This window comes from Vidua macroura, chromosome 7 (assembly GCF_024509145.1).
Source record: "Vidua macroura isolate BioBank_ID:100142 chromosome 7, ASM2450914v1, whole genome shotgun sequence".
NCBI lineage: Eukaryota > Metazoa > Chordata > Aves > Passeriformes > Viduidae > Vidua > Vidua macroura.
In genome coordinates, this window is record NC_071577.1 from 17,827,735 (window position 1) to 17,841,173 (window position 13,439).

The following is a 13,439-nucleotide window of genomic DNA, read 5'->3' on the forward strand; positions in this document are numbered from 1 at the left end:
GAGAATATATCAAGTCATGCTCTATATTATTCTGTAAAATATGAGCTATTTTAATTAATTTTTAAAACTATTTAGAAGAAGCTTATATCCATATCTTTTAGACCATCTATATCCACAAATTTAGATATAATTCAGCATTTTAAAAACTTCAAATTTAAAACCTTACACTAAATGTAAAAATAGAATTTAGTGTTTTAAAAATGCTATATTTTTCCCCTCTAATAATGTGAAAAAAGATACATAAATAAGAGAAGAACTAAATTTCTGATTCAGGAAGCACTTGAGTCACACTGAAGCAAAGAAATGAACTTAAGTAGACAGTGGTTTAAGAGCCATCCTGAGCAACACTTAATTTTTGAAATGCACAGGAGATAGTCAACTCCAAATGAAGACATACAAAATTCAGTTACAAATTCTATCTAATACACAGAAAGAACTAAGAAACTAGAAAATAAAATTAAATACTTCTGTAATATTTCATTAATTGGGAATGGTAACTTCTAGCAGTAGTAAGTCAATGATCGGGATGAATAATATTTAAATAACTTATGTTCAAACAGCTCTTTGTCCATATGCATTTCTGTATGCTTTTATTTTGTCTTTCTACTCCTGTCTTGTAACTAATATTAAAATATGCAAAATAAACTAATATCTTTAAAGAACCTGAAGGTTATGGAGAAGTTCGAACAGAAGAAAAGATACCTTTTATTACTCCTAGTGAACCAGAAGCTCCAGCAGCTAAAGGTAAACCAACTCTTCAAGTAATCTGTAAAGCAACACATTCCTACAAATTATTCATCTTCATCAATTCATCTGTGTGCTAATCTGTTATTTAATGTTTTCATTCTAACGTTTCCTTAGATGCTATGTGTCTGTCATTGCTTCTTTGCTACTTACACTTTGTGTATTATAATGTTCTTTAAGAAATGTAATATCTTTGAAATATCTGCAGTGACAAAGAAAACTGTCCCACTTAAGAAAATACCTGTTGCTGTACCTACAGAAGAAGCTCCTCCAGCTAAAGGTACATTACTTCCAAATTAACCCTCTCTAACCTCTTATGAAAGTGACATACCAAGTGAGAAACCCAGCTTCCTTGTTTTCATTAAACAACACAACCAGATGCTAGAGACACTTTACAGTTGGGTTTTTTTTTTTTTTTTAATTTGTTTTCTATAAGCAGTTGCTTAAACAGATTGATACATTCTTCATCAAGAATTTAAAATTTAGGAAGAATAAATTACACACAGAAATTTAGTAGGCAGGAGATTCAGGGATTAGTCTTATATTTTTTTGACTTCATGTCTCATGTTCTATTTCTCAAAATACTTTCTCTGACAATATATTGGAAAAAATCTAAAAGGTTGTGAGAGAAGCTTATTTGCAAAAGAACTCTTTGTAGTCATATCAAGGGCTTAAAGAAAGTCAAGATTAAGGTACGACTTTAAATCAGGACAAAATAGAAAGCCACAAAATTTTTAATAGAAACATAATTTTGTTACATGATTCTAGAATTGAAGAGCTCTATACATGATGGAAGCCTAAAAATTAGTTAATTGAACTGGATTTTTGCCTTGCTTTTATGGGTAATTTTTAAATTTAAAAAAAAAAAAACCCTTTTTAGTGCCAAAAGTCCTTAAACACACACATACACATGCACACAAAAACATCCCACCAACAAACAAACAAAACCAGGAAAACCAAACAAAAACCCAAACGTAAAAAAAAACCCCTACTACCTTTTCAGAGAAGAGCATATTCAGAACCATAAATACTAGGAGTTAGAAAAGTAACAGACTCCAGAAGGTGAAGTTGGTAAATTTTATTCACACCTCAATACCATGTATTTTTCCTATTGTTCTAGTAGATTTAATTTTTTTTTACAAAACTGTAATACTTATTTCATAATGCAAATTTCTAAAATAAACCAATATTTTTAAGTTCCTGAAGTACGAAAGAAAGCTGTCCACAAAGAAAAAATACCTCCTGCTGTACCTAAAGAAGAACCTTCACACTTTACAGGTATAAGAAATTTTAAGTATTATTTGAAGGATAAAAAATGTTTTCGTATATAAATTATTTTGAGAGTATTCTGTTTACCATGAACTAGAGTTTAGTTGACAGCTTTGGTTACTTGCAACAGTAAAAAGTAATTGAAAAATTATCACCTGTAGTTGTTCTTAAAATAAAGTGCCACTTGATATCAGTCCAAAGGGGAAAAAATAAAGAAAAAGTGACAGAACCTAGATAGACAAAGCCTATCTCTGCACTCAAGGTAGTAGCTCAATTTAGGACACATCACACATCTTTCTTCTGACAAACTGCAGAGGTCAGGGCAGGGCAGGATGTGAGGGGTTTTTCATCCCTTGTTTGAAAGCATCCTAATTTTGCACATGGATATAAAATAGACCTGTATGTCTTCAGAGGAGCTTGAATATTTGATTATATTTTTTATTTATCTAACACGTTGTCTTGTTTTCTGAAGATATTCTAAGTTAATTTAAATGTATAAACTAATATCTTTCAAGTACATGAAGTTTATGAGGAGATTCACGTAGAAGAAGAAATTTCTACTGTTCATAGGAAAGAGGCGGCTCCACCATCTAGAGGTATATGACTTCTTCATCACCTCTTCCTACAATTTTCTAAGTCTTGAACTCCAGGAAAATTAAATTATTCATGTTTGTGTTTTAGTTCTTGTTCAGCATAATTAATATTTGTATTCATTCTTTCAGTACCTTACTTGTATGAAAAATTTGAGATTTTTCATGACTTTCTCTGATTAAATTGAACTAATATCTTTAAAGTGCCTGCAGCCATTAGGAAACCTGTTCCAGAAGAAAAAGTACCTATTGCTATGCCTAAAAAACCAGAACCTACTCCATCTAAAAGACCAGAATCTCCACCATCTAAAGGTACTTTGAGAGCCTGGTAGAACTGAGGTCTTCCACTGATAAACATCTTCACTTTTTTACTATTTCTTACATAGTTTCTGATTTAATAGTTCATGGTCCACATGTCATATTTGTGGTGTTTATGTTGTATATGTCCCATTTTCTGTTTCTTAAGTTGTGTTTAAGTCATAAAACCAAAATCAGTAAATAGCATTCAAGTGTTTGAATTGCCTAAAAGAAGTGTTCCTGAAGAAAAACTCTGCCTAAAAAAGCCAGAAGCTGCCAAAGGTATAGGTCAGCATATCCTTTCATTCTTTTTCTACAAGTTTCTTTTTTCCCTTGTACTGTTGCTGCCAAAGCATTAAAAATTAGTTGAGTTGATCTAGTTGATTCCACCCAGGAATAACCCAGAAGTTGTATCAAAAGCCAGTAAAAGGGACTAGAAATAAGGAAAGCTCCAGCCATGTTAACATGCAGTGAGATTTACAGAACGTTTTCACTCTATGGGTACAGCCTCAGAAATTTGATCATACACTAGGAAGAAGTACATCCTATCCCTCTGTTTCACATTGCTCATGTCAATTGATTTCATTTTGAATGGAAATAGAATTTGCACAGAACCCAGCTGTTACAATTCATTCAGATGTTTTTAAAGTCTGTCTGAACTAGAAGTTTGAGTGGCATTAAAAACTGTCAAGCAGCACAGCTTATCCCACCCTAGTCATTATCCCGTAGTACTGCCAAGCATCTGTGAAAAACTGTTGTGTGTGACATTCAAAAGGCATTTCATTGCAACTTTTGCCATGACTTCTTTAGTTTGTTTTCATCCTTATGGGGAGCATAGCAAATCTAAAACTGTTTGACAACAGATCCCAAGCAAAGTCACTTCCAACTTATTCTTTGCCAGAGGGGTGGAACCATGAAGACTTCTCAGAAGTTATAACTGTTGTCAAAGCATCCTTATCCATCTACTTGTTTTGTCACATCCTTGTATATCTATGTGTTTTGTCTTTTGTCTCTGTATTGAATGTTTAATTTTTGTAATTCTAAAAACTACACTAATATCTTTAAAGCGTACAAGGTACCTAAGAAATCAATAAATATTGTTATACCTAAAAAACCAAGGATAACACTACCTAAAGCTTGTATGTCAATAATAGTGTCTTTCGGAGGAGATTTTTCTCTTGAGCATTAGAGTTTATAAAAATCATTTATCAAAATCCTACTAGTATATAATAGTATGCAACACTTTTTGCATGACATCTCTCTTTATATCTTTCCTTCTGATATGCTTCTTGTGATCCTCTTTCTTCTTTACAATGTATGCATTTTAAATACTTTAATTTTAAAAATGAATGCTGTTTCCTTTAAAGTGCCAGAGATGCCCAAGAAAATTCCAGAAGAGAAAGTGCCCACTGCTGTTCCTAAAAAACCAGAACCACCACCAGCCAAAGGTATGTTGAACTACAGAAAATTAAATTTGGAAGAGGAAAAACACCTCTATCTTGATTGTGCAGATTAGTTATTTTATTGCTTGTTTGTGTTTTCCTGTTACTTTTCCTTTCTGTGCCCATATAGTTCTATATATGTTACTGTGTTTAAAATTCTTCTCTTCTGAATCATAGTTGTAATCTGTACCAGTGTGTTAGAAATATTGATGTAGCTGAGCAGAAATGAGATTGACACTTGAGAACAAAAGCATAAATCTTAAAAGAAGAGGAGAAAAGAGGGCCTCTGTGATGTGAAATAGTCTTGACTGACAAAACTAGCCCCAAAAGAGAGCATAGAATGAGTGATAGAGATGTCTAATATAGAAGAAAACTTGTGTGCAGAAAAAATTATATCAAGAAGTCATCACATATAGAAGAATGTGACATACATGGAATACAAAATAGACAATGTCAGTCTCAGTCAAATAGAGATTTGGGAGATGTTTGAATAAAATGGAAAAATAATCTGACATAGAAGAAGAAACTCCAGAAGACTCTGAGGTGTTTTCTGAGGCTTTACAGGGACATAAAATAACCTTAAGACAATAAACAAGTCAAATCAGAGGTTTTATTGGCAATTTCTACTGAAAAGTTTTGAACATAACTGTAAAACTCTGCATAATTGAAAATAATCTGTTTCCTAAAGGGCCTGAAGAACCCAAAGAAGTAGATGTAGAACAAAAAAAATTAAAGTTGCTGTGCCTAAAACCTCACAAGTTATACCAGCTAAAGATACCTGACATTATGACAAAAGTATAGAATCAAAAAAAAAAAATTTTCTTGTTTTAACAATATAGAAGACAGCATTCAAGACCTCTGTTAGCATTTTCTTCTGTTATCAAAAGATGCAAATGTTTTGAGAGAAAAAATTATATCTTTGTAGTTGGTGTTTTAACTAAGAGTGATCTGCTGTTATGCTTTAGTGTTTATGAAATTCTGACAGTATAAAGTTATTGCTATTTTTCGAGTGAAGTACCAAAGGAACTGGTCCCAGAAGAGGTTTAAGTTAAAGTATCAAAGAAACCAGAACATCCAGTGACTAAAATTGTATGCAAGGAAAGAAAACCCCTTAATTTTCTTTGGTACCATTTTAACATCATGGTATTTTACTTTTACTATTAATGTCTTATAAAATATTTTTGTTGTTTCAATTGTAGTTTTTGCATCTGTAACTCAGTGAGGAAGCAGAGAGAGTTTTCTCTAGGGAAAGGAGAAAATAGATATTCGCATCCAAAATCACCTGTGCTTTTGAAATCCCTGAGATGTTCTTTTTCTTTATGTCTGAACACTGAAGACATATATAAATAAAATTAATTGCTTTTTTTAAAGTGCCTGAGGTGCCCAAGAAAGTGATTTCAGAAGAAAAAATACACATTGAAGTTCCTAAAAAACCAGAACCTCCACCAGCCAAAGGTATAGGTTCAATAGTAATAAGACTGCACATGAATATTTGTTTCTCTAAATATTACCTTTCTTACATTTGTGTTAGTAGCTTTTTTGTATACTTTATGTAATATATTTATAAGTGTTACAGACTGTGTGGTCTTCTTCCTTTGTGAATACTCCCAGTAACAGTGGCTACTAATACTGTGCGTAAAGCAATATGGAAAAAAAAAACAACAACCAACTGGTTTGTAAGGTTGGGCTTTTTTCTGATGCTGTTAGCCATTTTTTTACTTTGGAGCTATTACTGTCTTTTTAATTCCTATTCTTCAAATTCCTGAAATTAAAACAAACAAATATCTTTAAAGAACCTGAAGTGCCGAAGAAAGTTGTTCCAGAGAAGAAAATACCTGTGCAAAAAATATCAGAACCTGTGGTTGTCCCAGAACCAGAGGCTGCACCTGAAGAACCAGAACTCCCACCAAAGGAAGGTAAATCTCAATACTAATAAAATAACAAAAGTAATGTTTTTCCTCTTTTCTTTAACATTGTAATTATCCAAGCCTTCTGCTTCCTGAAATTTTAAATTATGCTTCTTCTATTTATATACCTATATGTGTGAGATAGACACATGGTTGTTTTTGAAAAAAATAGTGGCAAATATTGGATGTCTGAATTGCCTGTATGTTATTCTTACTATTATTCTACTTCAGGTCTTCTTACTATTTTTGCATATTCTTGCTACTCTACCTGCTTGGGTTCAAGAAAACCACCACAGCTAATAATTTAAAAGTTATAATAGGAGAAGAAAACAAAGTACACACTCTAGTAGCTAAGAGGAGAAGTTATCAATTTATTTGAAATACCAGAAGTTCCACCAAGAAAAACTAGATGCCAACACTGCTGTTTCTTGAAAGAATCTTCAGCTTATTGCCTGCAGTGCAATTAATATCTTTTGTCCTGTCCATTATGTTGACAATTATCATGGCTTTTACTTATATCTTAAGTTATATTATTAGTACATGTGTGTACCTCCGTATGGGAGCATGAGTTTTGTGAGGTGGAGTGTGTGTATGTACTCTTGAGAGAAAAGAGAGAAAAGCCACAATGACCTATATTCATCATTTAAAAAGCCAGCGTAAATGATTGATACCTGATATGTTTTTAATATTTTCATCACAACTGTCTTTTATGTTTTATGGTTGGCTTAATTTTGGTATGATTGTCAGTGCAGCTGTTAAATTTAGAACTAATATCTTTTATGTACATAAAGCAACCAAGACAACTTTGCCAGAAAAGAAAGTACCTGTTCCAGTTCCTCAAGAACCAAAGTCCATTGCAGGACAAGCAAAACTAAAGCCTCAAGAGGTGGAACCACAAGAACCAGAAGTGGCTGGAGTGGCCCGAAAAATGAAGGCTGTAAAGGCAGTTCAAAAACTAGAGCATGTTCTGACATCTGAGCAGCCTGAGACTCTTTTGACACTCCAAAAATCAGAATCTGTTGTAGTATCCCAAAAAAAAGAGCATATTGTGGTGCCTGAGAAACCAGAGTTTGTTGTGGTACCTGAGGAACCCAAGCCTGATGTGGCATCCCAAAAACTAAAACATGGTGTGATGCCCCCAAAACAGAAGCCTGTTATGGAATCCCAAAAACTAGCACAGGTTGTAGTGCTTGAGAAACAAGAGTTTGTTGTGGTACCTGAGGAACCCATGCCTGACGTAGAACCCCAAAAACTAAAACATGGTGTGATGCCCCCAAAACAGAAGCCCTTTATGGAATCCCAAAAACTAGCACAGGTTGTAGTGCTTGAAAAACAAGAGTTTGTTGTGGTACCTGAAGAACCCATGCCTGACGTAGAACCCCAAAAACTAAAACATGGTGTGATGCCCCCAAAACAGAAGCCCATTGTGGAATCCCAAAAAACAAAGCGTGTTGAAGTGCCTGAGAAACCAGAGTTTGTTGTGGTACCTGAGGAACCCAAGCCTGATGTGGCATCCCAAAAACTAAAACATGGTGTGATGCCCCCAAAACAGAAGCCCATTATGGAATCCCAAAAACTAGCACAGGTTGTAGTGCTTGAGAAACAAGAGTTTGTTGTGGTATCAGAGGAACCCAAGCCTCATGTGCCACCCCAAAAGTTAAAATATGGCGTGATGCCCCCAGAACAAAAGCTGGTTCTGGAATCCCAGAAACGAGAACCATTTTTGGCCCCTGAGGAATATGAGCTCATAGTAGTGTCTGAGGAGTCAGAGACAGTTGAATCAACTCAAAAATCAAAGCATGTTGTGATACCCCCCAAAACAAAACATTTTGTGCGGTCCCAGAAAACAGAATTTGTAGCAGCTGAAGAAACAGACTTTGGCACAGATTTCCAGAAGTCAATGCATACTGAACTGTCCAGAAAATCAAAGACTTTTGTGCCAGAACCTGTCATGGTGCCTGAGGAACCAGAAGCCATTTTAGAACCCCAAAACCTGGAGCCTTCTACACCACTTCAAAAACCAAAGCCTGAAGTGGCATCCAAAGAACCAGAGCTCGTTTTGGCACCGGAGGAACCACCACTAGCCAAGGTGGCTGAAAAGGAACAGCATGTTGCTGCTAAAAAGCGAACAGCTGCACAGCCTAAAGGTATCTCTTGTGCATCAGATCTCTTTTCCTTCCCTTGAGTATGTTGTTTCACTGCTCATCTTAAAGCTTAATACACATAACTAATAGATACTAATATCTTCAAAGAACATGCAATGCCCAAAAAGCTGTCCTAGAAAATTTCTCTAGCTGTTCCTGAAAAAACAAAGCCTACATCAGTCAAAGCTATCTGTTATCATGAATACAAGACAATCACACTGAATCTTCTTTTCAGTATTATTTTAACCTCTTTTGTTCTGTCTGTCGTTTCTGATATGTTTTAAATGATGCTTGCCAAACAAATCATACTGAGTATGAGTGTGTGCTAAATTATTACTTCAAAACATGCCTGTTGTCCTCTGTGTTTCAGTCTTTGTATTTAATACTGAGTTTTATTGTAACTGTAAAATGAAATGCACTAATATCTTTGAAGTGCCTGAGATGGCTGAGAGGACTGTTCCAGAGAAGAAAGTTCCCACTGCTCTATCTAAAAAAACAGAAGCTTCACTTCCTAAAGGTACATCTCACCACTATTATCATCATAAGAAAGGGTGTTATTTGCTTTTTAGGGTTATTTTAAATTAATCTTAGTTGAAATTGATCTTTCACTGTATACTCTGATATCAAAAATGTGGGAGAGATGTGCCAAATATGAATTGTTGTGCAGGGGTGTGAAATGTTTCCTCAACTTAAACCATCTAAACTTTTGTTATACTGGGTTTATGCCATATCAAGCAGGTATGATAAACTCCTTTCTACCAAAAAAATGCCAAAATCTTAGAGATGTAAGAGAAGGAGTTCATAAACAGTTGTTCACATTATTAGTAGGGATGGCTTCATACATGGTTTAGTGCGGTGCGACTAGCCAGTGTTATGTTTACAGTTAGATTTGATGATCCTAAAATATTTTTCCAACCTAGATGATTCTATGAGGAAAGACAAAATAGACAGAAACTAAAGGTTTCAGCAGAGAGTAGTAGTTTTAGTACATAGAGCAAAATAATCACAAGTATCTCTATGTATCTATATCACAGAGCAGAATATTTTCTTTAAACTGTTATTTATAATTTGTCTGTATTTTGGTCATACTTTAACATTTTCAACGATGGGATTTGCAAAGATGTTACTTGTATAAATAGCATGAAAAAGCTGTAAAGTTACTGTGGGCACATAAGACGGTGAGCTTTTAAAAAGGCATTTACAACTGAAATACAAAAAAATACTAAAGACACACTAAACCGAAGACACAATATATTGATGCAGTGATGCATCATTTAATTTCCTTTAGAACTCCCAAGCTCTGGCCAGAGAAAACATTCCCTCTGCCATCAGACTCTCTCCATCTGAAATACAATGACATTCCTCAAGTGAAGTACTATCTCAAAGTGATTATATAATTATTTAAATAATTTAAATTAATATTAGAGGAAACAGTTATAAGCAACATCAAGTGATTAGAATGAAAGCCAGGAGATGACAGAGGGAAAATAGGAGAAGAGGGGGAAAATGCACATAGAATAAGAAAGGAGAACTCAACCTGAAGGGTAAAAATAGTAATAGTAAAGTGGCAAGTAAAAATATGACAATGGCTGCCTAAACCAGCACAGAACACAGTCATTTATGAAATACGGCCAGTAGACAAACACACTAGGATTCCACAAATAAATCTCTGATCATCTGTTACTAAGAAGCCAGATATATTTTTTTACATTTCCATCCTGACTAAGAAACACAGATCACACACAGAGTTCCCATCTCCTGTGGGATGTCTTGGACACCCTGGTCATTCCACAGGTTGGAAGCAAAGCAGAGCTGATGGCTGAATGTAACCACAGCACTTTCTCAAAAAAGACTGCATGCAATATCTACTGGTTGCTTTATTGTTACATAGCCATCTGCAGTGCCCACAAAACTAAAATACACTAATATCTTTGAAGTTCCCAAGGTGCCCAAGAAAAGTGCTCTGGAAGAGCCTACACCTGTAACTGTGCCCAAACAGCCAGAACCGGCAGCAGTTCGAGGTACCTGTGGCTTTGTGCCTTAGTCCAAATGAGACTGTCCTTATTGTCTTAGATGTTATTTCTGATGTCTGTTGTTGTTCTGTTCATTGGTGATTTCCTGAAATATCTGCCCTGGGGGGGGGTTTGTGTGTGTGAGCCAATGAGAGAGAGAGAGGTTGATGCTGTGAGACCACTTTGGTTCTGTTCATGAGTGCATCTCCAGTCTACATGTCACTGTGCATCCTCCTGTTCTATGTACAAAACTGACTGCTACTAATATCTTTGAAGCACCCGAGGTGCCCCGGAAGGCTGCTCGTGAGGAAAAACTGCCTGTGCCCACTGCCAAAGCACCAGAGCTTCCAGCACCCAGAGGTACCTGTCTTCATGGATAACTTAACAAAGAACATACTGAGTCTTCTTCTCCTAAGCCTTGTCCTACCCTGGCCTGTCTCTGTTCCCTGACTGAGACTGTCAAGGCTGTGTGCACTGGGACAGGGGTGCTGCTGTGTGGTGTGTGAGGGTTTGAGCTGCCTGCTGTGGTGTTCTGTGTCTGTGTCGCCCTGCTGTTGTTCCTACTTGCCCTGTCTTCTCAACTATGTAAAATGAAATGCACTAATATCTTTGAAGTGCCTGAGGTGCCTGAAGCTGAGGTCCTGGAAGAGGAAGAAGAGGTGGAAACAGCAGAAGAGGTGGCAGCAGTTGCTGAGCCTGGAGAGCCAGAAGTCTCTCCAGCTGAAGGTATAGGGTGGTGTCCTGAAAGAGCCTGCCATGCCCCGCACATTGCTGCAGTGCTCAGTGTTCTTTGTCCCCCTGCACTCTGTGGGAGGGCTGACAGCAGCATTTTGTCATTTTGTATCTCTGTGTGCCTGCCCCCTCCCCACTAGAGAGGGTGGGGTTTTCCAGAAACCCCCTTCCCAGTAAGCCCATCCTTGGGCTCTTTGTAGCTTATTTGCCAGGAGTTATTGGCTGAAGAGGACACCCTGGTATTCTGTCAAGTATTCTCTTTCCTCCTTTCCTGCTTTGCCATCTGCCTGTTTGCTGACCTTAAGCTCAGTCAGGTAAACGGATCTAATTGCTTTAAAGTGCCTGAGGTGATTGAGCCGGAAGAGGCAGAAGAGGAGGTGCCAGTGGTCGTTCCCCCAAAGCCTGTGGCTGTGCCCAAGAAACCTGTTACTGTGCCAAAGAAACCAGAACCTCCTCAAGCTAAAGGTACATCTTCTGGAGAGAGGTGCTTTTTATTGTCCTGTACTGATTAATATTTTCATTTGTTATCCCTTCTTTTGTGTAAGATTTGTTGTTTGTCCTTGACCTTTAACCTCTGCTGGATCAATCTTTGTGCATGACTAACCAACAAGTCACTAGAGGAACTTTACAGTGCTTAGAAATATCTAAACTCTTTGATTGAGTTATGATTTTTCCTACTAATTTAACTGTGAAATTAAGATGAAGTAATATCTTTAAAGTGCTCAAGGTGCCCAAGAAAGCTGTCCCACAAGAAAAGATGCCTGTTGCAGTACCCAAACAACCAGAACCACCACCAGCCAAAGGTACAGGTCACTATTAGTATCATCATTAGAAAAAAATTCATGTTCTCTGGACTTCAGTTTAACTAATTTTAACTAATATTTTTAACTAATTTTTTATTAGTTATTAGGCGATCAAGAGATAGGTGCCTAAGAAATATGAAGTGCATTGTGGAGTGTCGAAAACCTGGTATAAAAACTAGAATTAATTCCTTGAAAAGATCTCTCTAGCTTACTGAATTTTTAGTAAAGTTTAAGAATTAGCATTTACTGACTGTTTAGTTTAAACAGAATAGCATGTTTTTCTGAAGAAGAGCCTGAAAATAAGTCTTTAGCTTTAAAAAACAAAACGTTGCAGCCCTGTAGCTTCTAACAGATGACAACAACAGAATAAGTTTTCTACCTCTTTAAGATAATACCAATGTACATGAGGAATTTTTGTTAGCAAAGGACTAGATGTATCTAGTGATTATCTTGGTAAGACATTAATAGAACCAATAACGGAAGAGAGAAGTACAAGAAGTATATCTATTTCTACAGTAGAATTAAAATGAAAGGAACTGTGGAACATAGAAAGTTAAGAGGAGGTGTAAAGAATGGAAATAATTGATAGGAAAAAAAATATGGTGATGATAAATCAAATGCTATCTCCTAAAAAAAAATGTTACAATGACAAAGTAGTCATGAATTATAGTGGCTGATACACAAACACACTAGGATTCAAAAATAAATCTCTGATCATCTGTTACTAAGAAGCCAGATATATTTTTTTACATTTCCATCCTGACTAAGAAACACAGATCACACACAGAGTTCCCATCTCCTGTGGGATGTCTTGGACACCCTGGTCATTCCACAGGTTGGAAGCAAAGCAGAGCTGATGGCTGAATGTAACCACAGCACTTTCTCAAAAAAGACTGCATGCAATATCTACTGGTTGCTTTATTGTTACATAGCCATCTGCAGTGCCCACAAAACTAAAATACACTAATATCTTTGAAGTTCCCAAGGTGCCCAAGAAAGGTGCTCTGGAAGAGCCTACACCTGTAACTGTGCCCAAACAGCCAGAACCGGCAGCAGTTCGAGGTACCTGTGGCTTTGTGCCTTAGTCCAAATGAGACTGTCCTTATTGTCTTAGATGTTATTTCTGATGTCTGTTGTTGTTCTGTTCATTGGTGATTTCCTGAACTTTCCATGTTCTGTGCTGTGTATCGGTTAGGAATTTGAAAATGTAGCATTTTGTATAAAAAAATCAAAATATCTTTTGCTTTTATTATATTGGTGTCCTATTCTGAATCAGTAGATATTAAGACTTTGTATTTTAGCAATTAATCATAAGTTTTCATATTGCTACCCAAATTTGTTATCATAAATAGGCAAGAGTCTTCATGACTCTTCTGGCAGACTCAGGTAATGTATATAACAGTCATAAATATTTTGAAATGAAAACCCAGCTTTTTCTCAGCAGTGCTCAAGTGCAATAAGAAGTGACAGTAGAGAAAGTGTTGAAGAAATTGCTGACA

At 36.1% G+C, this 13,439-nt stretch overlaps 1 protein-coding gene across 1 annotated transcript in view; it reads left to right on the forward strand.

The window, feature by feature from the left end:
• TTN (titin) overlaps positions 1–13,439 on the forward strand; it is a 236,560-nt gene that overhangs the window by 111,260 nt on the left and 111,861 nt on the right. Inside the window, exons 145-157 of the mRNA XM_053983149.1 lie at positions 661–744; positions 953–1,024; positions 2,529–2,609; positions 2,808–2,915; positions 4,268–4,348; positions 5,714–5,797; positions 6,136–6,258; positions 7,041–8,396; positions 10,682–10,765; positions 11,021–11,131; positions 11,477–11,602; positions 11,857–11,940; positions 12,919–13,002. Coding sequence (XP_053839124.1) covers positions 661–744; positions 953–1,024; positions 2,529–2,609; positions 2,808–2,915; positions 4,268–4,348; positions 5,714–5,797; positions 6,136–6,258; positions 7,041–8,396; positions 10,682–10,765; positions 11,021–11,131; positions 11,477–11,602; positions 11,857–11,940; positions 12,919–13,002 — 2,478 coding nt within the window. The remainder of the gene's footprint in view (positions 1–660; positions 745–952; positions 1,025–2,528; positions 2,610–2,807; positions 2,916–4,267; positions 4,349–5,713; positions 5,798–6,135; positions 6,259–7,040; positions 8,397–10,681; positions 10,766–11,020; positions 11,132–11,476; positions 11,603–11,856; positions 11,941–12,918; positions 13,003–13,439) is intronic.